The 24,410-nt window shown below is 38.0% G+C and overlaps 1 protein-coding gene across 2 annotated transcripts in view; it reads right to left on the bottom strand.

Moving 5' to 3' along the window:
• The window catches only part of sema5a (sema domain, seven thrombospondin repeats (type 1 and type 1-like), transmembrane domain (TM) and short cytoplasmic domain, (semaphorin) 5A), a 131,686-nt gene that overhangs the window by 21,401 nt on the left and 85,875 nt on the right, over window positions 1-24,410 (bottom strand). For both annotated transcript variants that reach the window (XM_066721387.1, XM_066721396.1), the window contains exons 12-15: window positions 21,651-21,768; window positions 13,038-13,219; window positions 12,744-12,887; window positions 5,678-5,825 (exon numbers count right to left, since the gene is read on the bottom strand). In XM_066721387.1, coding sequence (XP_066577484.1) covers window positions 5,678-5,825; window positions 12,744-12,887; window positions 13,038-13,219; window positions 21,651-21,768 — 592 coding nt within the window. The remainder of the gene's footprint in view (window positions 1-5,677; window positions 5,826-12,743; window positions 12,888-13,037; window positions 13,220-21,650; window positions 21,769-24,410) is intronic.

Raw genomic sequence — 24,410 nt, 5'->3', positions numbered from 1 at the left:
ACTTATGCGGTTCTTCAACTATTCTTTTACATTTAGCGTTAAATAATCTGTCTCCTATTTAGTTAAATAAGCACTACATATCCACTAAACCCAATAAGTCATAACTAGGGCCTCTATTTGGGAGAATGTGCCAATTCATCAGAGACCCCTGACAGAGCTGTGATAGGCGACACCTAAATTATACAGGGATTTCTAAGGAACTCAAACCATATGACCACAGACAAACTAAATAAGGTCTGTTGATGTAGCATATGATTTCCAGAGATTTCCTCAGATAGATTTCACCCTGTCCTCAAAGATCTGTATGTAGTACACGTATGTAGCCATTATCAGCAGAAACATTAGTGTTAGGTCTAAGTTAGATCTTTTAGTACCTTTTTGTACTTTATCTTTTAAGCATCTGTCTTGATTAATAGTAAGGAAAGCATTTTTTTTTTCTTTCTGTAAAATCTAATTAACAGCGATGTCCAACTCAACTGATGAACAATGCAGACATGCCCAATGAGTGGCAATTTCCATTGTGGGATAAATGGCAACATTCATTCATCTCCTTCAATATTCAAACAGACCAGACAGAGTTATTTTCTAGAGTATGCATTATTGTTAGCACAAACACAACTAGATACATAAACATACAGTGAGGGAAAAAAGTATTTGATCCCCTGCTGATTTTGTACGTTTGCCCACTGACAAAGAAATGATCAGTCTATAATTTTAATGGTAGGTGTATTTTAACAGTGAGAGACAGAATAACAACAAAAAAATCCAGAAAAACGCATTTCAAAAAAGTTATAAATTGATTTGCATGTTAATGAGGGAAATAAGTATTTGATCCCCTATCAATCAGCAATATTTCTGGCTCCCAGGTGTCTTTTATACAGGTAACGAACTGAGATTAGGAGCGCTCTCTTAAAGGGAGAGCATCTAATCTCAGCTCGTTACCTGTATAAAAGACACCTGTCCACAGAAGCAATCAATCAATCAGATTCCAAACTCTCCACCATGACCAAGACCAAAGAGCTGTCCAAGGATGTCAGGGACAAGATTGTAGACCTACACAAGGCTGGAATGGGCTACAAGACCATCGCCAAGCAGCTTGGTGAGAAGGTGACAACAGTTGGTGCGATTATTCGCAAATGGAAGAAACACAAAATAACTGTCAGTCTCCCTCGGTCTGGGGCTCCATGCAAGATCTCACCTCGTGGAGTTTCAATGATCATGAGAACGGTGAGGAATCAGCCCAGAACTACATGGGAGGATCTTGTTAATGATCTCAAGGCAGCTGGGACCATAGTCACCAAGAAAACAATTGGTAACACACTACGCCGTGAAGGACTGAAATCCTGCAGGTCTGAAGTTTGCCAACATCTGAATGATTCAGAGGAGAACTGGGTGAAAGTGTTGTGGTCAGATGAGACCAAAATCAAGCTCTTTGGCATCATCTCAACTCGCCGTGTTTGGAGGAGGAGGAATGACCCCAAGAACACCATCCCCACCGTCAAACATGGAGGTGGAAACATTATGCTTTGGGGGTGTTTTTCTGCTGAGGGGACAGGACAACTGCACCGCATCAAAGGGACGATGGACGGGGCCATGTATCGTCAAATCTTGGGTGAGAACCTCCTTCCCTCAGCCAGGGCATTGAAAATGGGTCGTGGATGGGTATTCCAGCATGACAATGACCCAAAACACACAGCCAAGGTAACAAAGGAGTGGCTCAAGAAGAAGCACATTAAGGTCCTGGAGTGGCCTAGCCAGTCTCCAGACCTTAATCCCATAGAAAATCTTTGGAGGGAGCTGATGGTTCGAGTTACCAAACGTCAGCCTCGAAACCTTAATGACTTGGAGAGGATCTGCAAAGAGGAGTGGGACAAAATCCCTCCTGAGATGTGTGCAAACCTGGTGGCCAACTACAAGAAACATCTGACCTCTTTGATTGCCAGCAAGGGTTTTTCCACCAAGTACTAAGTCGAAGGGGTCAAATACTTATTTCCCTCATTAACATGCAAATCAATTTTTTTGAAATGCATTTTTCTGGATTTTTTTGTTGTTATTCTGTCTTTCACTGTTAAAATACACCTACCATTAAAATTATACACTGATCATTTATTTGTCAGTGGGCAAACGTACAAAATCAGCAGGGGATCAAATACTTTTTTCCCTCACTGTATGCTATCCAACAATTCCGGCAACCAGAATGCTAGGCTACAAGCACTATTGAAGATCACAACCCAGAAATACATTTCAGAAAATATAACTGGAATTCCCTGCTGATACAATAATATAATTTTATTAAAAGTAACCACTATTCTTAGCATGTTTTGCCATTGCTGACATGATGTGTGTAGGATTATATAGAATATAGAAACAAGTGGGTCACAACAGGAAAGTTGCATATTTGCCGAAGAAACCTTTATAAGGTGCACTTGGGGCATTAGACAAAGAGGATATAGATTTAAAATAGCCAAGGCTTCAATGATTGATTTAAAAAAAAATAAGATCTTATGCATGGTGATGACAAAATATAATCATTTCTTAGACAGTGCTGGTCTAAAGGAAATGTTGGAATTGTCACATGTGTTCTACAAAGATAAGACTTTTGGCAATGAACTGCGCATGTACCCATGGTGTTATTATAAGCATTAAAAAAATTGCAAAGGTAATTATGGGACTCCTATATGTCAAATGCTCAATAAACTCAAAACTCATCAACTTTAAAGTCATCCATTGGTGGAGCAGCGCAGAAATACTAAATGTTCAGTCATATCAGCAGAAATAGTCTGCCTACAGATTTCAGCCTACTATGAATTTAAGGGAACACTTGACTTTTAAAAATCTGTGCAGTCATAGATTTGTATTTGAAATATTGTTTAATTGTATTGAAAGTAAAACATTATAAATATTTGCCCCTATAGGTATTGTAAAGGTGTTGAAAGCCCCCCTGTAACAGAATGCTTAATAGGGTGGTCACGGTTGGGCTTTCTGATCTGATTACAATTTTATAATTCAGTTAAAGTTCAATTTAGTTAAACTCACACAGCTCAATAACACAATATCAAGACCTTCCATCATTGTATTACAGACGTAGTAACCAATGAGGCCTTGAATGTTTAAATCATTGAAATAGACTGTGTCATTATCAGTTGAACATTTTTCTTTTTTGGATATCTAGATATCTTTCAGGCACATAACACAGCTAGAGGTGATACTCATATCTCACAAAGGGCTCCTGTGGTATTAAGAACAGTTCTTTTTTAAGAACAGTACAAACATATACTGATAAGCTGTTAGCCACAAAATATAATTTGACAGAGAACATTAAAAACAGAAATATAATCACACTGTACAGCTGTGTACTCATTAGTGTAGCCAGGGCATGTTTTCCTAGATTTAAAAAAGAAAAGCAAAACAAATGCGAGCTAACTGCTAAGTCTTCTGATGTTTGAAAAAGAGGTCTAAAGAACACCGCCATATGTACTGTAATCATCTCTTCAGTTAGTATTCACAGAGTTGTAAACCATGTGCTGGAAAAAATATCCATTCCCCCACTTTATAAACAAATACAGAAAACTTGAAGTGAATCTTTTATCTACCATAGATATGATTGAAAGTCATTAGCAATGCTAGGTCAAAATCTAAATTCAGAGTAAATAGCATATGACGCCTGAGGTATTTATAAATTAAAAAACTCCTGCTTCCCTGGTGAACTCTCTGCTGTGCTAATCTCTAGCCAAAAATGAAGTGGGAAATGCATTGTCAATTAGATTCTAAGAAACATCTAGAGGACAACACCATGTGGCCACAATAAGATTAATTTTAAAAGGCCAAAAACATGCTAAAACTTACCAAAGGAATGACAGATCATGTTTGCAAAACAGATGCTACAAATCCTGAAGAAGCTAACTGCCTTTTATATGGGAATCAGTCTGGGAGATTATTACTGGTAATGTGGAACTTTCAATGGTATTACTTATGTCACCTGGCAAATATCCAGACTGGATCAGAAAGGTCAGAAAGAGTATTACACTCTGACTATGCGGATGGATGTTTTTTTTCCCCTCTATTTACAATAATTAGGGGTCTTTTAAAGCAAAATTAATCACATGGAAGAATGTAAATATTGAGAAAGGAACATAAATATTGAGATAGACTTCATCCAGCCCACTTGGCTAATGATAATCACAAACTAATGATTCACTCTTGAGATCGTTTAAATTCAGGCTGAATGACCTTTCTTTTGTGACTTTGTGGCAAATCGCTGCTTAATTAACAATACATAATCAAACTAAATATTTCATACAAAACTGACGGTGCATTTCCAGGCAGACTTTGCGTGTTTGAAAGCCTCATGCTAGTGCCATTGAGAAAAGCACTAGACAGAAGAATGTCAATGACTAATACAGGCACTAAAATATACTCATTTGGGATTAAAAAAGAGAAATGCTGTTGATGTGTTAGGGAAGTAAGCCTAATATTGAAAGCTTTACTCTTGCTAATGAAATCTTTCTTGAAGCTTTCCTTGTATTAACGATGTCTGCTAAGCACTATATTGTAAAATGTAAGTTGAAATTTCAAAAATCCCCCACACCAATGTATTGCGCCACAACTTTGTGTGTGTGTATGTATATATGTAAGGGCTGTTAAAAATAGAAGGAGCCATCCTGTGGGAGAAGTAAACCAGCTTTGAACCCTACTTAAAAGTTGCACAGAGACTGTCATTACTTGCATTCTCCAAATGTTGTTGGGGCTCTATGGGCATCTTGGAATGCATGTAATACTCAGATGTATAACTTATCTAGAGTACAGCAACATACATGACCAGAGCAAATATCAGTCTATTAAAGCACTCTTGGTCCTGCTGCCTTCCTGCCAGTCTTGATTCTCTGTGGATTACTAACTTTATTCAGATTAAGTTTGTATCTTAACCTCCAAAGACGTATTTGATTAAACAAATAGATCCCCAGCACTGCGCAAGCGCCCACGTAACACCCTTTTCAAAAATATCCCCATCTGCTGTCAGTTAGGGGACATGAAAGATATCATACTCATGTCATGTGCATTTTATGGAAAGTGGATGAGTGTGTGTTCAAAAATAGCATTAGAATAACAAGCTGCACATCTCTGTTGAACCCCACTTAATACCAGGAGGTCTGCTGTTCTCTCACTCCCTTTATTCTTAAGCATTTCATCCATACCACAGGAGGGGTGTTATTCAGTTTCCATCTGTATTAATAACTATTTGAACACCAAATTCAATAAATAAAAGCTGCCAAGTATTTGTGTGGCAGTAAATCGTTGTTAGGGGAAAGAACGAAAACAAACAGGCTGATTATATTTATGGTCTACACATTTTCAGGTTTCTGTCCAGCACAAACAGCCTTAGTTAATTTGTTTAATTCAACACATGATTACAGTTATTCAAATCCATCGATAATTACTTAAGTGATGTATAGGCAGCCTGTCCTTACATTACAGAACAAAAAGTCTAAAATGAAACTGTTCTTAATATGAATACTTCTCTCCATGTGTGGCCGGTGTTCAATGTGGTAAGACAGTATTCAGATCCGCTAAATTAATCGCCCGCTCAGATCAGGATGGGACTGGTGTTTGCCTGCGGTACTACTGTATATTTCCACAGGGGGCAGTTGTGGCTAATGCAGAGTGAAGGGTGGCATACCAGGCTGCAGCCGGCGCAGTCGTTCCCGTTCTCACAGCTCCTCCGCCGGGTCTGCAGGCCCCCCCCGCATGGAGCAGTGCAGCGCTCCCACGAGCCCCAGCTGGACCAGTACACGTGTGGCGGGCAGGGCAAGTGCTCGTTGCAGTATCTACGAGGGAGAGATGAAAAGCGCAGCGTAAGAAACCGTGACCAGCTCCCAGCTGTTTCCTGTGAGATTGATTACACAGATGCCAGCCGGGGCATTTTGTTTTTGTCCTTCATGACGACAGGATATCGGATATCAATTGATGGCTTTATACAGTAGCCTGAATCTTCACAACGGTTCCCAGAAACCTAACAAATCTAACTATGGTTTTAATGTCCTATTCAGTAGTAACCAGGATAAAAATGCAGCCACCCGTATTGACAACACAGGGAAATGCTCTAGCGTGAAATATGTGACATAAATTATAGATCATCATTGAAATGGCAATAGTCAGCAGTTCTTAGAATTTCCATTATAACCCAAGGCAACAACAACATCGTTAACATGCACAACTCTCTGATGAGAATCCAACTTAAGCTTTGTCTTTTTTTATGAAACGGAGACACATTATTTCTCAATAAGGAGCTTCTTTATATTCAAGACATTTCAATATCTGCAATAGAAATGCTTCCCTAAGACCTCACTATCGTTGGTTTCAACTGTCTGCAGTGTCTACTGGTTAGGCTCAATGGGAGAAGACATACAACTCTGGAAAAAATTGAATGAAAAGAGACCACTGCAAAATTACCAGTTTCTCTGGTTTTACCAGGTTTTACTTTTTATAGGTATGTGTTTGGGTAAAATTAACATTTTTGTTTTATTATATAAACTACTGACTACATTTCTCCCAAATTCCAAATAAAAATATGACTGGAATGGAATGGCTGCCATACATGTAGAGATGCTGATTTAAGAAAAAATTGCAGTGGTCTCTTAATTGTTTCCAGAGCTGTATAAAAGCTCCATGGATTGACACTTACTCAGCCTTTCTTACTATGGAGTTTAAATCAAAATTTGAAGTGCACATTGCCAGTCAAAGATTCAAATGGGAAACAGCACATCAGTGGAAGAGTTAATCAAATTTTGTAGCTAAGTTTTGACACTTGAAACCACAAAATCTTCAAAAGAACAAAGATACCAAAGAACAAGATTTTCTTGAGAACAATAGTTTCTTCTTTTTTTTTTGAAGACCTTAAATACACTAACAATCATTGCCTTTTAACAATAAGTTATTCATATTCCTATTATGTAATTTCTGAACTGCCTGGTATGTACTTAATTATTTTCTGGAGTTGATCTACTCCTATGAATTATCACTTAAAAACACTGCACTATATATTTTAATGCACAGTATATTAATTGTATTTCAAATGCATGCCATCATCATTTCATCATTCTGTGACCTAATAAAAGTGCTTCTACATTGTCATAAATGTTTATGATGGTAGCTGTGATATACGATACATGCATATATATACATAAACACACCACATATTACATCCTAGTGTAATGTATAGTAAAATCTAAACATTTGTATATATATATATATATATATATATATATATATATATATATATATATATATAATTTTTTTGGATGATAAAATAAAAACATTCAATTGAGATTTACTAGATCCATTTATGTGAGATTATCCCAATGAAAGGGAGTAACCCTTCTGCACATATTTTTATATTCTCTCCTGGAACAATAAACTATAACAAAGTCATCTGACAACACAGGCAGTTTTAATACCTCTTGATAGCTGATTTACTAGAGTATTTTCCTTTGGGTAAGATGTACTGTGGATCTACAACAATTTATCATCCAAATGTTTTTATTTGTATTTCTACAATGGCTGTGTCAGGATTGTGTGGACGAGTTTACCCTGACAGAACAAGAATGAACAAAAATGATGAAGCATTACAGTAAAGACATTATTGAAAATGCAGACTAGAGATTTCAGAAAGAACCACGACTACAATGTGTTTAAATAAGCACAAGGAAAAGAAAAGGCTTTGTCTTTCAGTCCACTTGTGTGAGAATGAAGGCCCATTTTTGTAACTCAGTCAGGGTTAAAATTCACTAAAGGAAATATATGTGAACTCTGCTCAGCTCTTATGATTTCTGAAATCACATCAGCTGTTTAATCAAGTTGGTATATTCCCTCTGAATAAGTCATAAAGCAACAGGCATTGTGGAAAAATAATTTTTAACACACCAGCAAAGAATATTACTCCACTGAGCAAATATAGGTCTTTGTTACCTACAGCTTTTTGATATGCCCTTCTATGTTGATTGCTGTAACCATTTTGGGGGAGAAAGTAATTCCTTTAAATATTTAAATTACTGTAATTTGGTATCTTTAAATAGAACAAAGGGGTAGTTTTCTAAATCTTTTTTGCAAATTCCTTTTTCTCATTCCTCAATTCCAATTGTTATAACAGCCAGGCAATTCTATATAAGCTCATGTAGTGATTTGAAGGAAAAACAAATCTATGAATATCTAGAATGATCCTATCAAATAAATGCACATCCCACTCAAAATGGCGGTACAATTATGAAACAAAACATCAAGCCCATGAGTTGAGAGGTTTTGAAGAACAGGTATATCTCAAAAACATCTACTGCATTAAGAAAATGAATGTTTTAAAGTAAAAAAATACAGACCTTTTCAGATTTTTTTAGCTTGAGTTAAAATTGGCCATGATACCAATTTCAGCTTATTAGCTGTCTCTAGTGGCAATATGTGTGCCACCCAATAATAATAATAATAATTATAATAATAAAATACAGGATTATTTGTGAAAAATAGACTACACTCTTAGTTTCTCTGAAGCCATAATTCCACAACAACATGGAATAAAATGCTGATTTTAAGGCCATTATACCCAAAAAGGTTTTAGACAGGTGGTTGAGCTGGCATAGAAAGACCAAGTATATTGATAAGCCATATGCTCACACTGCACTACAGCACAAATTAGATCCACACATACACGTTCTGTATTTTATTGGACCCATTTGCACCAATTAATACCACAATGGAGTGTGAAATTAGCCCCAGGGATGTCTATTATCCAGGTGACGCTGTCTGCACTCTGGAAGACCCTCATTGAGGCTGGGATTCGGGCTCTGCATCTTACACACTTACTCTCTCTGCCAGAAATCCACCTTTGTCGAACCGCCAGAGAGCTGCACACAAAGTGTCTTCCTACAGGTCTAATCACAGCCATCTGGCCCCAGACCGGAGGGCACAGAAGGCCTTTATTCGGAGGGAATAATGAAATCAGAAGAGTGTGACTTTGTGTATTTAAGCTGCAGACTTTAAAAATAAGTTCTCCACCTACAGCAAACAAAACCGAACCTCATTCCCGGAATTAAGGACATCTGAAACCAGGCCAGACTGTAGCCTAACACTAAATCAAGGTAAAAAGAAATTAAAAAAAACAATTAGGTTCTTCGCTTTACATCTCCCAGGCCCTTTCCAGAAGCTGACTAGGCATAAATTATCCCCTAACACAATCCACGACTTTACATTTAATAAGTACAGGAAAACTATAAAAACATCAGGTATGTTTTCACAGCTATGTTCCATGGCCAGGTGAACTAAGAGACCCTGCTTAGTCTGGGAGCCTGCCAACCATCTGAAAAGCTTTGAAACCCATCCCATTAACCCTTTCCACTGCTTTATATTACAATACAATGCTAGCAACACAACTGCCCTAGATACTGTTATTACCAGTTCTGCAGTTGAGGATGAGTCTGTGCCTTATGAGAGCCCTTTTAAACAATGAATCCAAAACCGCTATTCTGTCTAGGGTCTGTGAATATGTTTCCATGGAAACCCCTGGTATCTCTTGGTGACACGAGGAGACAGAGCCAGTAAAATGTATTTATGAAATTGGCCTTTCTCCTCCAAACACTTGATCAAAAGGCTTTAGGATCACTGGGAACTATTCTGCTGTTGGAGTGACTAAAAAACCTGGAGAGATGAGAAGTCATAGGAGATTCAAAAAAATTCAAATAATCTTGTAAAGCTTAATTGCACAGAGCACACCATTTGGGTCCTGACTAATTAAAAAACTTTTAGGGGCCATTGCACTATTGCAATAACAGAGGGAACAATCATTAATCCAGGCAAAAATAAACCCAAGAGACCAAGGAAATACTTGAGAGCAAGGTAGCTTGTTTGTCCAAAAAATGTTACATCATTTGTTTTCTAGATTCTGATGGCTTCCACCAATAAATAAGCATTTACATATACAAGATATGTATATGTAAGATTGATAGACACATAGACAGATTGTGAATGTGCTTCAGAGGATCTGCAGGCCCACACATTTGATTGAGGCTTGATTGATTGCACCTCTGCTTCAGAGTGACCTTTTCTTTATTCCTTTAGCCAAAACATTGTGTTTGTCTTTATATAATGAAACATTCAACCCCATTGGGATAGTGATGAAAACATATAAATATCAGTATTACATAAAACAGATGCATGCCATGTCATGACAAAACGAATGCTGATCTGAACTATGAAAAATGTACACATACCCCACTGTACCCAAATCCCAGAGTATCCGTAAGATAAAGCAATGACAAAGTTGGTGAAATTATATGAGCGCCAACTAATACAGAAACTTAAACATTTCATGCACCAGCCTTGAAATGTATTTGCCATGAAATTCCATTTGTTCGCAGTGTGCGGTGGGTCATACCAGGCGATCTGTTCCCTCACTAATGTGGAGAGCATTATACCATTCAAAATACTGAACTAACAGGCTTCTGAATCTTCATCTAGAAATCCCCTAAGGCTTTAACCGCTTTTCTATTTTGAATGACATGCAGCATATTGTGGATGATGGGATAAACACCATGAAATGATGCTGGAAATGGATATACTTGTAAAAATATCCATGCATGCTCTCCTTGCCTCATATTTCCCTAGCTCTAGAGATGGCACAGCAGCTTGAATGCATTCCAGTGATCTATTGAGGACCTGGGTAAATGCTGACAGTTTCTACGCAGTCAGTATCATTAACTTTAGGTATAATTCTAAGAAATAGATTGTCTTTGAAAGGTCTGCAAGATTTACTGTTACCTTTGCCATTACTATAGAGAGGGGTTATTTAGGGAACAATCATTTGGAACTGACAGAGGAATTGACTGCAACATTTTTTAAATAACCTTTACTGAGGCCTTGATTTATTTAATACAGTATAACTTCAGTCACTTAGCCGAGCATGCCACATGCCACAAAAATGATACAAACGATGCAACAATCTCTGATAGAAGATGATTCATATTAGAAGTATTCCGATGCTGCTACTTATAATGAGAACTGATTTTTTTTCTTTTTAAGGAGTTGTTGCCAGATGGTATTCAACAAACTCAACAAATTAAACATTTGACAGACAGTGCCTAGCAAAAGTATTCACACTCTCTCGCATTTTTCTTTAAAACTTTCAATCATGACACATTGAAGCAGGAATTTATATGGATTATAAACACAACCAAATCTACATATCCAAAGCAAAAACAATTTTGCAAAAACAAGAATTAATATGGCATAAAAATGGAAAAGTCATGATTGTATAAGTATTCAAATCCATTGTTGAGGCAAACCTATGATTTATTCAGGTGCACAAAAAGACCTTAACAAGCCACTGGATTAATGGAATGGAAAAGTCATGCTTGCATATGTATTCAACATATGCACAATACACAGTGTGCAATAATAGTGGTTCTCATGATTTCAGAATGAAAACACCCGTCTCTGTGAGGTTCCTTGGTCAGGTAATTAAATTCAAGCAAAGACTCAAGCAAGTCAGTTGAAGTAATTGAAAAGCACAGAGCAGGAGGGTACAACAAAGATTGAAGTCTCTGAATATCCCTGTGATCACAGTCTACTCAATCATCAAGAAATGGAATGTGCATTTTAACCCCCAGACACTGCCAAATCAGAGCGCCCCTCCAAAATGAGAAGCTGGGCAAGGAGGAAACTGCTGAGGGATGCCACTGCGAGGCCAACGATATCTTTGAAAGAGCTACAGAGTTTGATGACTGAGATGGGAGAAAAACTCAATAAAATCCAGAACAATTCACAAAACTGGCCTATATGGCAGGGTGGCAAGAAGGAAGCCATTACTAAAAATAAGCCATGTTAAAGCCACACCTGAGTGATCCTGCAAAACTGTGGCAAAAGGTGTTGTGGTCAGACGACATCAATTTGGAACTTTTTTGTCTAAATACTTTCTACTTCTGCAAAGCACTGTACCTTTTACAGATGATGAGTGTTTCCTAATCAGACAGAATGCATTATATAAGGTGAGATTTAATTGAAATACAAGTGTTGTTTAAAGACAGTCCTGAATCAGTTGCAGTTTTGAACCCGCAAAACGTCTGCCATTCTGGTTTTGTGAATGGCAATATCTAGTCACATCACATAATATATATAAATATTATGAATGAAAGGAATGATGTACTAATAGCTGACAGTAATTATTCCGTAGTTAGGCTATGCATTTTTATGATGTAGTATTTTGTAATCTAATCCATTTCCATCAGCAATACTTTTTAATAGATTCCCAGCAAGAAAATGCCACAATATTAACTAATTACAAATGATTACCCTTAACATGGAAAATAATGTATTGATCAGCATTAAACAAATCCACACAAGTACTTGTTTTACAGTAAAAGAAAACCAGAAACCTGGATATGGAGTCTGTAGAGTATGTTTTCTTTATTCTTTCAAAAATAAAATAAAAAATCCTTTGAAATTCTCCAAGATGCTGCATGTTGCTAAGGTACCTCAAACGTCATTATAGCCGCCTTATTAACGAGATCATTTTTCTTTAATTACAGTTTCAAGCTCGGAGGATTGTGTGTGTCTGTGCTTTTTCCAAATGAAGACACTTACACATCAATGGTATTTCTCCTAATTGGGTGTTAGAAACCTGGAAACACAGAATTTGTGAAGGACATGTACAAAGCAGCGTATGAATGGCCTCCAGACAGCATTAGGGAGTGTTTTGAAGGTACCTTTCCTCTCTGTTCTGGCCCACACACACTCGGCCCCCGTGGCGAGGGGTTGGGTTACTGCAGGAGCGCTGGCGGACCTGGAAGCCAATGCCACAGCTGGTGCTGCAGGGAGACCAGGCAGTCCACAGAGTCCAGGCCCCATTCCTGAGAACACAACACACATTTTACTACTACATCCAGTTAAGTTACTAATTAATCAATTTAGATAAAATCAAATCACAGCATTACGGTTTTGTGAATGGCAATATCAACGGCAGCAACAGGACTCTCTGTTGACAGTATGATTTGAGATACCTGGAGCAGTTGGTCACTTCCACGCTATGGCCTTCGCACTGCCGGCCCCCACACTGCGCGCTGGGGCTGTCACAGGACCTGCTCCTGCACAGACACGAGCCCACGCTGCCTGCGTCGCTGTGACTGCAGGGCCTCCATGGCAGCCAGGGGCCGTACTTCCCATCCACGGTCACATTCTTCGTCTGTAGGGTCAGAGAGGAGACAGTGGTGAGACAGGTCTATGAACGAGGACATCCCAGAGTCTAGTCCCAGTTGTAATCACTGAACTGACCCTTTCATTGGGAGAGGCATGGCTTAATGTGGGCCTTTATTTCAGTTGTGTTTCCTACATATCAAATGGATTAATGCTCTGTAGAATAAACTAAGGGTTTTGCTTTCAAATGTGGCTTGTGTACAATATGTCTAAGTACAGTGCTTTTAGAATGGAAAGAAGAAAAGGCATTTTAAAGGGAACTAAATGGACCATGCTGCACTTTCTTCACTTTATTACATCATGTCAGTTAGACAAGAAATCGAAGAGTGTGTACTGTAACAGTGGTAGTGATTAGTTCCCTTCAATATTGTCTGCAAAATACTGTCAACACTGTCAACACCTTGGGGGGTAAAAAAATAACACTTAATTTTTTAAAGGAGAAACATGTTTCAGGCCAGGCACTATAGTGTGGTACAACGGAGAAAGATCTGATTGAAGATTTGCACATAACTAATATTTAGATAAGGGTGTGAAACCACGCCATCCCCTACATATTATTTTTACATAAACACTGAAATACAACTAGTGATTCATAGGCCCAGTGTTTCAGATGTACAATAAAACAATGGACCAAAATATGCATTTCCACCAACAGCGGTAATTGGACAAGATGTGAGTCTGTGAACACAGCGTCTGATGCTTCCTCACTGGGAAGGAATTAGATAAAACTGCCATCAGATGGTGCCTCTTCATTTCAGTAATTGAACCCTGTCATCGCCCTCAATTAGAATATGGAAGCAAGGACACTTCATTACAGGAGAATGTTATCTGGAAAGAGGGAATGTGAAACAAATTGTAACTATTAACTAGATAGGCAGCATTTCTGTACTTTATTTATCATAATCAGTGACTACTTTGGTACGCTCTAATTGGTTATGTGCTCAAAGAGGGGGATATACAGAAAGCACCAGGTTCTTTAGGCAAGGTCAATTTAAAATCTTGAAGGAAGTTTAAGATTCAGAGGCTCTGAATCTCATGCATCATGTTTTTTAAACCACCTTTTTAACCACTAGCAGCACTTTAATAAGTTCTACTACTAATGCTAGTTCTTTCATTTCTAAAACTACCAGAATTGCTAACACTAACACTACCATTACTACTGCTACTACTACTACTAAGTTAGCATTAACAAGCAATATGGCAGTGATAAGTAAAGAGAGGAACAAATCAATGTGTAAGGAGATGGAAATACATGTTTATGCTCCAAACATGGAACTAATCCAGCCTGAGAATCAGAATAAAGCTTAAGACTTGGCTTAAGACCTTATGTTTTCTGATCACTTTATATAAAGCACATCTCTCTTTTCCCAGTACCCCCGATCATCAAGCAGTTGAAGATATTCCTTCCAGAGAACAGCTGGCAAGTCCTTACTCTTCGCTCACCCAGAAGACCTGAACATCAGTGTTTGTCATGCTAGTTCTGTTGTGAGGTTTTTGTCAAGCTTCCTGGGTGACTAAACTTGGCCATATAAATGCAAGAGTCATTCACTTTACGTTTCATGCTTCATGCTTTCTTTTCTGTGAAGCAATTTCTCTCCTGACGAAAATAAATTTGATCTGCTTCTTTGCTACCATTGTACTTGCTTACTACTGTAGAACTGTACCTTACATTTAAGGGATTTACATGCTTTCCTTATGTGGTCATAAAAAAGTTACCCTCATGTTTTACTGCCTTTCAAATGTAACTGCGATGCAATGAGTGAGAAACAGACTTTAGAAAAGACAACTAAATGATTGCATTTCAAACCTCTGTATAATGACTCTAATAATATGGTGGTGAAAGAAGGAGATGACTTTGTGGCAGTAAAATCTAATCTAGGCTATCCTAGTCTGGTAACTTAACTCATTGGAGTGTCAAATCTTTGAAAATGACACTGATGCGGGGCACTGCCCTGTCTAGATGCCAAAGCATACTCTATTTGTACTACGGATGTAGCAATATTGCGTAACCCATGTGTGAATTTCAGCTTTGTGTATTGCTCCGGGCAGGCAAGGTTCAGTACAGTTAGAAAAACTGTTTAATCCAAAGTCATATAGAGAACAAATGACAAAGAAGTCTGTGATAAAGTTTGGGGTACCTCGTTGACACCAATGTAGTTGCTCAGCAACCAATGGAGTACTTCGATAGTATTGGATTAACTACTTTGGTATTATTGTAAAATAATCAGGCCCTGAATGTTCCTGGTGGCCTGTCTATTGAAGGAGTGAATTTCTCCCTATTCAAACTATATACAAACTATGAAGACTGCTTTACAGTCTAAAAGTTCTGATAGTGTGATGAATAACAGCCTTGTCTTTATTTGTGTTGCATATGGTATGTGCTTGTGTGCACCTGTAGGAGAGGGTATTGCTACATATTGAATTATCTCAGAGATATAAACCTGTCACGCCTCAGTAACAGATCTGTGATCTGTTCTATGATTATTATAATGGTGACATTTAAATTAAATTAGATATTAATTATTACAAATCACTAATTTTGATCAATTATTAAGTATTGCTTCTGTTTTATTGTCATTATTGTTTAAGAAGAAAAGTGCACAAGGAGTTTGCAGTTAGAATTGTGAATTGCTAGCTGAGACAGGGAGTGATGTACTCTTACTAAATAGTCTGCCTGTTATTAGGCAATAGTACAAATATAGAGTGAAAAACAAAAGTAAAACAGCTGTTACAGCCACAGAGACAATTTAAAAACTAATTCTGCAATAAACAGTTACTTGGAAATTATAGCTCAGAGTTGCTGTGGTCTTGAAATAATTCAAGTCTAACTGTGAAAGGAGGTGTGTGCTGTTCACAGAGCCCTATGGTTAGCCACTATGCCCTTGGTTAAGAATAGCGAGATGCAGCGATTTCTTTATGGAATTCAACCGACTGCCTTCACCTGAGACTCCAGACTCAGTTTCCTCTTTGCAGCAACTCTGGGCTTTTGAAGTCTGAATCAAAGCCCATATTGAGAGACTGATACGTTGCTCAACAAAGTCTCAGCAGACAAATTACTGCATCAATACCATCCTGAGGGACTAAAAATCCACACGTTGAAACCTTGTACACTTATAAAGCATAGTATCCCTTATTGAATAGTGTTTAAAAAAACACTGCATATGCTTGGGATTTCATAGTACTCGCTCTTACATGTGCTCTGAAATCTGTAACAGTCTGAACTGACTGGGACATCAGTGCAAAAGCATGTTTCTGAGAGAAATGTGTGTCATTTAAGAAATATGAATCACATATTGTGATGTCATGCCACAGCAGCCAGTCTTCTGATCAGCAGACCTTGTGAAACCACCACTTAGCCTTACAATAAGCTTCAAAGGGAATATAAATGAAGCACTGTGCCTTAGAATTAGCCAGGTTTCTGTTAGTGCCAAACTAACAGATGTATGGGGATTAAAATGCCAAGTAACTTAAAGAATATTAAACCAGATACAAAAACAAGACATTTCTAAAGTTTTGGAAGACTTGTAATTTATACCTTGAAGCCCATTGTTTGTAATTAACATTTACAGTTGTATTTAATTAGGAAAGATATCAGTAACTACAATTACTGTTACACACACATTCAGCACAGTAATTGTGTTCCCCAGTATTATCAAGTAATCTTTCCCATCTGGTGCTTTTGGAGTTGAGATCTGGGTTCATTCCCTGGTTTTGTGTGCTTTCTTCAGAATAAATCTGAAGAAGGTTGACAATCTGATACAATAATTTTAAAATTATCTCTGAGAAAATAAACAAAGAGAGCACCTCCAACTAAGCTATGTCAGTATATATACCCAGTAAATGTTCAAGTCATTCACAAAATTCATTTCATGAAATTCTATCTGTTACTTTCCCTGCATGTCTAAAAATGAAAGCAGATGATCTCATATGAGGCATTTTAGCTTCCAATTGCAGAAATCCAAATAATTCTTTGAATATCTAGAGAACTTATTGTAGCATTCTGCCATGTTCAGATTTGTCTTTTAAAACAGTCATGTAAATATCTGGCAAACTGAACAAAACAGATAAATTGTTACTTTTGATGGTAGGTACCAGGGTTGGGGTCAATTCCACTAATTCATTCCAATTAAATTCTTTATCCCTTTAAATTCCATCAAATAATTTCATTATCCAAAACACTTTCTTAAATTCCTTGTCAATTCAATTAATCTAAATTCCAAATTCGGTTCAATTCTGCTAGCTCAATTCCAATTCGATATTTCTCCCAATTCCTTAATCCTTAACGATTTCCTTCTTTGTTACCATCACTTCAGTTTTCAAAGTGATCAAACACCAGAGGCTTCTCTGACACTGTGAAAGTGTTTGTCCAAATCGGTAGGCAGTGGGTCCTCAGCCAGTCCAGGTTCAATCACAAAATCTCGGTTCTCAGTAACAGTCCAAGTCAAAAACACAAGCAATCCTTAAAAACATGATACGTTAACACAGTCAAAACCACCACAATCCTGCTACCCAACAAACAAGGAGAGCGGGGTAGGTCCTTATATAGTAAGTTTTAGAACAGTGGGGAATTGCAAGTAATTGAGATGGTTCTTGTGAAATATCCTTCCCAACAACAGGGCAGGACTAGGACACTGTCTTGTATGAGTGTCTATTAGGTGGATGAGGAGCTCATTGGCTGAGATTCAGATGATAGAAATTCCTCAGATGCTAGGAGGCCAGGAAAAATTTACCTGAGAAGCTGCTGAGAAGCATTTGCCTGTAATTTTAATAATAAAACATTGTCTTGTAAACATTGTATTGTCTAAATCATTGACAAATCTGATGAAAACACAATTATTACAAAATAAAATAGTTTAAGAACAGATACTACATCATTATAGAGGATTCATAATGGATTTAAAGGGTAAAATGGTAAAATGATTAAAACAAGGCACATGAAAAGCATTTCCAATTCAAATTCTGAAGTATGAGAAATTGACAATTACAAATTCAATTCCAGCTTAAAATGTCTAAAATCCAATTCAATTCCAATTCCAAAGACTGAAACATTCACAATTCCAATTCAATTCCAATTAGAAGAAGAATTTGAATTACAAGGATCATTAAGAATTCAAATAGGAATTGATCAATTCAAAAAAGTAAAATATTTGAGTTGGAATTAGCCCATGAATTTCAATTTAAATTGAATTGACCCCAACCCTGGTAGAAATATTAACATTCAACATTCAAAACATGCTTTATATCAGAACAGGGAAAATTGGCTTACAGGACCAAAGATTTGTGGGTATTTATAGAGTGAAGATTTAAGGTGAATCAAAGAGATGCTAAGGAATTATACACAGTGAAAACCTGACAGAACAGAAGCAAAGCAGAAAGAATTGCATCAAAAAAATCTACCTTCACACATTTAAATATTTGACCTTTTTGGTAATACTGAAATTTTAAATAGCTTCAAATGCTGTTATCCAAATCAAAGTGTGTGAAATAACAAAAGGCTTTTACAATGGCTGCTCATGGTACTCGGAAGAACAAAGCTAACGTGACAAGCCTGATATGAAAAAATTATTGAATGATAAAATTGAACTATTTCTCTGCCTTTGTAATTACCTCATACTATATACCGATCAGCCATAACATTATGACCACCTGCCTAATATTGTGTAGGTCCCCCTTTTGCTGCCAAAACAGCCCTGACCCGTCGAGGCATGGACTCCACTAGACCTCTGAAGGTGTGCTGTGGTATCTGGCACCAAGACGTTAGTAGCAGATCCTTTAAGTCCTGTAAGTTGCGAGGTGGGGCCTCCATGGATCGGACTTGTTTGTCCAGCACATCCCACAGATGCTCAATTGGATTGAGATCTGGGGAATTTGGAGGCCAAGTCAACACCTTGAACTCATGATTCATCAGACCAGGCCACCTTCTTCCATTGCTCCATGGTCCAGTTCTGAGGCTCACGTGCCCATTGTAGGTGCTTTCGGCAGTGGACAGGGGTCAGCATGGGCACCCTGACTGGTCTGCGGCTACGCAGCCCCATATGCAACAAACTGCGATGCACTGTGTGTTCTGACACCTTTCTATGAGAACCAGCATTCACTTTTTCAGCAATTTGAGCTACAGTAGCTCGTCTGTTGGATCGGACCACACGGGCCAGCCTTCGCTCCCCACGTGCGTCAATGAGCCTTGGCCGCCCATGACCCTGTCGCTGGTTCACTGCTTTTCCTTCCTTGGACCACTTTTGATAGGTACTGACCACTGCAGACCGGGAACACCACACAAGAGCTGCAGTTTTGGAGATGCTCTGACCCAGTCGTCTAGCCATCAAAATTTGGCCCTTGTCAAAGTCGCTCAGATCCTTACGCTTGCCCATTTCTCCTGCTTCTAACACATCAACTTTGAGGACAAAATGTTCACTTGCTGCCTAATATATCCCACCCACTGACAGGTGCCATGATAACGAGATTATCAGTGTTATTCACTTCACCTCACCTATTCACTTCAGAGGTCATAATGTTATGGCTGATCGGTGTATATGACCTAATATACACAAATATACAAACTGAATGAAGGGGGACTCCTTGAATTCAAACTGAAATAAAAATAAGAAAAGACAAATCAGGACAAGCCATTGATATATATTTGTATTTTTACAATTGTAATTTTCTCAAAGGAAAATAAAACACATGATATCCTTTGGCAAGGATTTTTACTGCAAATGCTGCTGATCAGAATATCACCCCAGTTCAGGTTCAGGGGTTAAGGTCAGGTGACTAGGAAAACATTATTTAACACTGTTGCTAATCGACTGCATAATTATTCAGACCCCTCAACTCAATATTTGTTGGAAGCACCTTTGACAGCAATAACAGCCACATTTCTTCTTTTTTAAGTCTCTACTAACTTTGCACACTGGCTTGGTGCCATTTTTGGCCATTTTTGGCCATTCTTCTTGGCAAGCTCTTTCTAGTTGCTTGGGGATTGTTTATGGACAGCAGTTTTCAAATCTTTCCGCAGATTCTCTATAGTAGGGTTTTGATTGGGCCATTCAAATACATTCACTCTCTTATTCTTTAGCCACTCAATTGTAGCTTTGGCCTTGTACTTTAAATCATTGTCTTGCTGAAACGTGCATTTTTAGACTGAACCTGCTAAAGATTTTTCTCTAGTATTTGCCTGTACTTTGCTCCATCAATATTTTATTGTATCCTAACAGGTTTTCCAGTTCCTGCTGTGGAGAAACATCCCCATAGCATGATGCTGCCACCATGCTTGACTGCTGGGATGATGATGACGGACATGTGCGGTGTTGGATTTTAAATCAAAAAGTTCAAAATTTGTTCTTGTCTGACCACCCCACCAATTGCCACATTTTTTCAGGATTACTCAGGTGCTGTGTTGCAATATCCATGCATGAGATGGGTTACTTTTATTTAGGGCTTCCTTCTTGCCACCCTGCCAAACAGGCCAGTTTTGTGAAGTGTTCTGGATATTGTTGACTGAAGCCATTGAACTCCTTGCCTGGCTGCTCAGTTTAGAAGGACAGCCTGACCTAGGCAGTGTCCGGTTGGTACAATGCAACTTCCAGTTCTTGATGATTCAGTAGACTGTGCTCACAGGGATATTCAGAGATTTTGATATTACTTTGTAACTTTCTCATGACCTGTGCTTTTCAATGACTTCAGCTGACCTGTTTTGAAAGCTCCTTGCTCTTCATATTTGAGTGTTTGTTTGAAATTATAAACCTGACCAAGCAAACCTCACAGAGACAGGTGTTTTTATTCTGAAGTTAAGAGAACCACTATAATTTCACACAGGCAGAGGCCATTCAACTAGTTATCTGGCTTGTTAAGGTCTTTTTATGGGCCCAAATGAATGATTGGTTTTACTCAACAAAGCATTTTAATACATATGAAATCATGACTATTCCATTTTTATTTCATATTCATTCTCTGTTTACTTCTTTATTTTTGTTTTGCTTTTGATTGTGTAGATTTCCCATAACCCATAAGCATTCCTACTTCAAAGTGTCACGACTGCAAGCTTTAAAGCAACAGTATGAAAACTGTGAGTGGGTCTGAATAGTTTTGGGCATATTTTTGGCTCAAAAACACTTTGGTTAAACACAAAATTATTAATCCACTCTCTTACTGTACACACACAGGGAAAGGTATTCTAAAGTAGCATGGCACTACTAAGTATGAGTGAAACTGTGGTGCTTCAAGTGTTAAGCTGAGATTTAGAGTAAAGGTGTCTTAAAAAATGTTGACATTAACGTCCTTAGTGCCTGAAATTTAACCTATATAACCTTACACGGCATGATCTTTCTTTTTCTTCAGCAGAAAAACTTGAACCTGATGTTGCACTACTTGTTTTTGTTGTTTTTGTCCACCTTTTAACCCCTGCTGCATGCTTGCGTACTTACAGGACACTCGGTTATGCTCTGCTCCCACTGGCTCATGCTGAGGCTCTCCTCCAAGGTTGTGCATTTCTTCAGCACCAGGTCCCAGCCGCAGTACGGGTCTCTGGCACCAACACAGGCCCTGCGGACATCATATGGAGCACTCATTAGTGATAAGCTCCCTGGCTCAGCTCTTCACTGACAATCATCTGTACTGTGGAAGGAAAACTGCTAAACCTGATGGTATTGGTGAGTCCAAGGCACAACACTGTCAGTGTGAAGTGCTTTAGTGCAGGAGGCAGAAACAGTAGATTTAGCTGTCAGCTCTTCATTATGTAGGCCATATATATGTCAATTGAGTTCAATGCTGACCAAAAAATGTATGTGAAAAGCTTCTTCAAAAGGGCAATGACACATTTCCTACTATTTGCAGTAGAAATATATTTGCAATGTCATATGAATACCAAAGGCCTGCTATAGCTTCTGCCAGGTGAATGACACAATTCTCTTGAATATCGTCTAGTCTGTGGGATTCTATTTTCATTATTTTCTGCTTTTTTATTCAGATATACATTTATATATTTCTCAATCAATGTTTCCTTGTATTATTTTGAAAGAGCATCGATTTACTCATCAATAGACAAGCATTTCAAACTGACTGATAATTACTGCCAAGTTAGAGAGTTTTTTCAGCACTCAACTCATGTCACCTTGTTAATGGAAGTAATAATGTGTTTAAAATGACTTTAATAGGACATTAAGCATATATTCAATAAGTCATTCTACATGTCTGTATATATTGTCCAGCTGCAGTCCAAGCATGGCATGTTGGGAAGTGGTTGGCCTGGCCTGGGAAGTACAACAGTTGTTGCTCTTCTGTTGTCTGTGTCCCAAACACAACTTAATAATTAATGATTTAATCAGGACCCAATTACACAGTTCCTGATTGAACAAAAATCCAATTTATTTTCAGACTTCTCAATGACAACACCACGTCAGTGTGTCAGTATCAAGAACACTGCAATATTATTTTGAATTTGCCCGAATTCTTCTTTTAGCTAGTAATGATACATTTAGAACACAAATGTATTGGTACTTCTAAAAGTAAGTCAGACAAAGTGAAAATGTGTAAGTTAATGCTACGTAGAGGATGCTTTTAAAGTTATTTGGCTTGTTAAAATAAAATACAAATACACGTGTGGCCTTGAGGAACACTTTCCCAATGAGAATAAGCACCACAGGGCAGCTCAATGTGCGCAGGCTTGTGTCCATGATTGATTCAATGGATGGGAGGAAGTGGATTCACAGCTCCATGAAATGGTTCAGAGGGCAATATGTTCAACATTGGAAATAGGTCCATTAGCCATTACAACATCATTAACTGTTATTGGGTGCTTCTCTCTGGCACTGTAACAGGATTGTACATATCACACTACTGTAAACTAATGTTGTGATTAAGGAACACATTAAAATTGCACTTTGTAGATTATTCTTTAATAGAAACAACCAAGACGACAAACTGTACTCGCTGTAAACTTTCACCACTGATCCTCAAGCATCAGACATCTGATAATCTGCGACAGAGGATTAGGTCCCTTCTGTGCCAATACAAACACGGCGGAGATACAACAGACTTCTGACAATGAGCAAATTAGATCGGCTCTAATGCTCTGGAGGCTGTGCAGAGGCATGCATGCCCTCTCTAGTTTGTGGCAAGGAAAGGTTAAGCTGGAATCATCTTTCCTCACCAAACGATTGCATTAAATCTACTCCTGGCAAACGTCTACGTACTTTTCTTTACTCACAAAGGGGAGGGTCATTTCATTATCTGAATAGGGAATCAGATAGAAATAAATAATAATTTATCTACCCCTTTATCTGCTCAGTGCTTTGCATGTAGATGCGAGCTGAAAGTTTTATCCCTTATCCCACGAATAAGGAAAAAGAGGCAACACAGGTTGCATTTTTATGATCCAGCTGCAGGGTCCAAGAGTAAATACGATAAACTTCATGTTTTTTTTAACACAAGTATATTGCTTTTGCTGCAGGCTACATGGGGAAATTTACTTGATTCACCCACTGCACCAATTGCACCGAGCCATCCTTCCTGACAATGATTTATGCAATGAAAAGAGGGATTGTGTTGTGGAAGAGAAGTGTGTAAAGGTTATCTCACAGCTTTGTTTTGCTGTGATTTATTTCTTTGTTTGCTTTTCCACCTTGTTAAGTGGATTTTTCTGGTCCAGGATTACCTATGCACAGCGGGGTGCTATGCTTACACTTTGGTGGCAACATCCATTTTGTACCTTTCCATTGATCTAACTTTAACAGAAAACCTTCAATATAGGTGCAAGGAAATTGGATAATTCAAGGGCCACCAATTCGGAGCTGCTGTAGATTGTTCATACAGATTGTGATAAAGTGAAAATGACTATCAGGGTTAGAAAAAACAATAATGTAAGCAGACTAAAATGGTACTACTAATAATAACATATATTTGTATAGTAGTATTACTACAGCTACTACTACTCCATATGTAATTAGCAAAGTTGTGAATTGAAGCACATGTAGCTACATCTCATCTGTGCAATGTTATAACAGATGTTTCCAATGGGAGGCATTAGATGACCCCAGAAAACAATATAGCGCCTTGTCCTTGTGAAAAGATTCAACACAGGAAAACAGTCCTTTCGGTTCTCCTCAGCGTTGTTCAATCTAGGGATCTGGGGTTATCTGACATTGAGGAATAAAGTCTGAAGAAAGTTTGGAACAACTGCAGTAAGT

The sequence above is a fragment of the Amia ocellicauda genome, chromosome 2 (genome assembly GCF_036373705.1).
Source record: "Amia ocellicauda isolate fAmiCal2 chromosome 2, fAmiCal2.hap1, whole genome shotgun sequence".
Lineage (NCBI taxonomy): Eukaryota > Metazoa > Chordata > Actinopteri > Amiiformes > Amiidae > Amia > Amia ocellicauda.
Note: the sequence above shows the minus strand (reverse complement) of the source record. Positions and strands in the feature narration are given on the sequence as shown.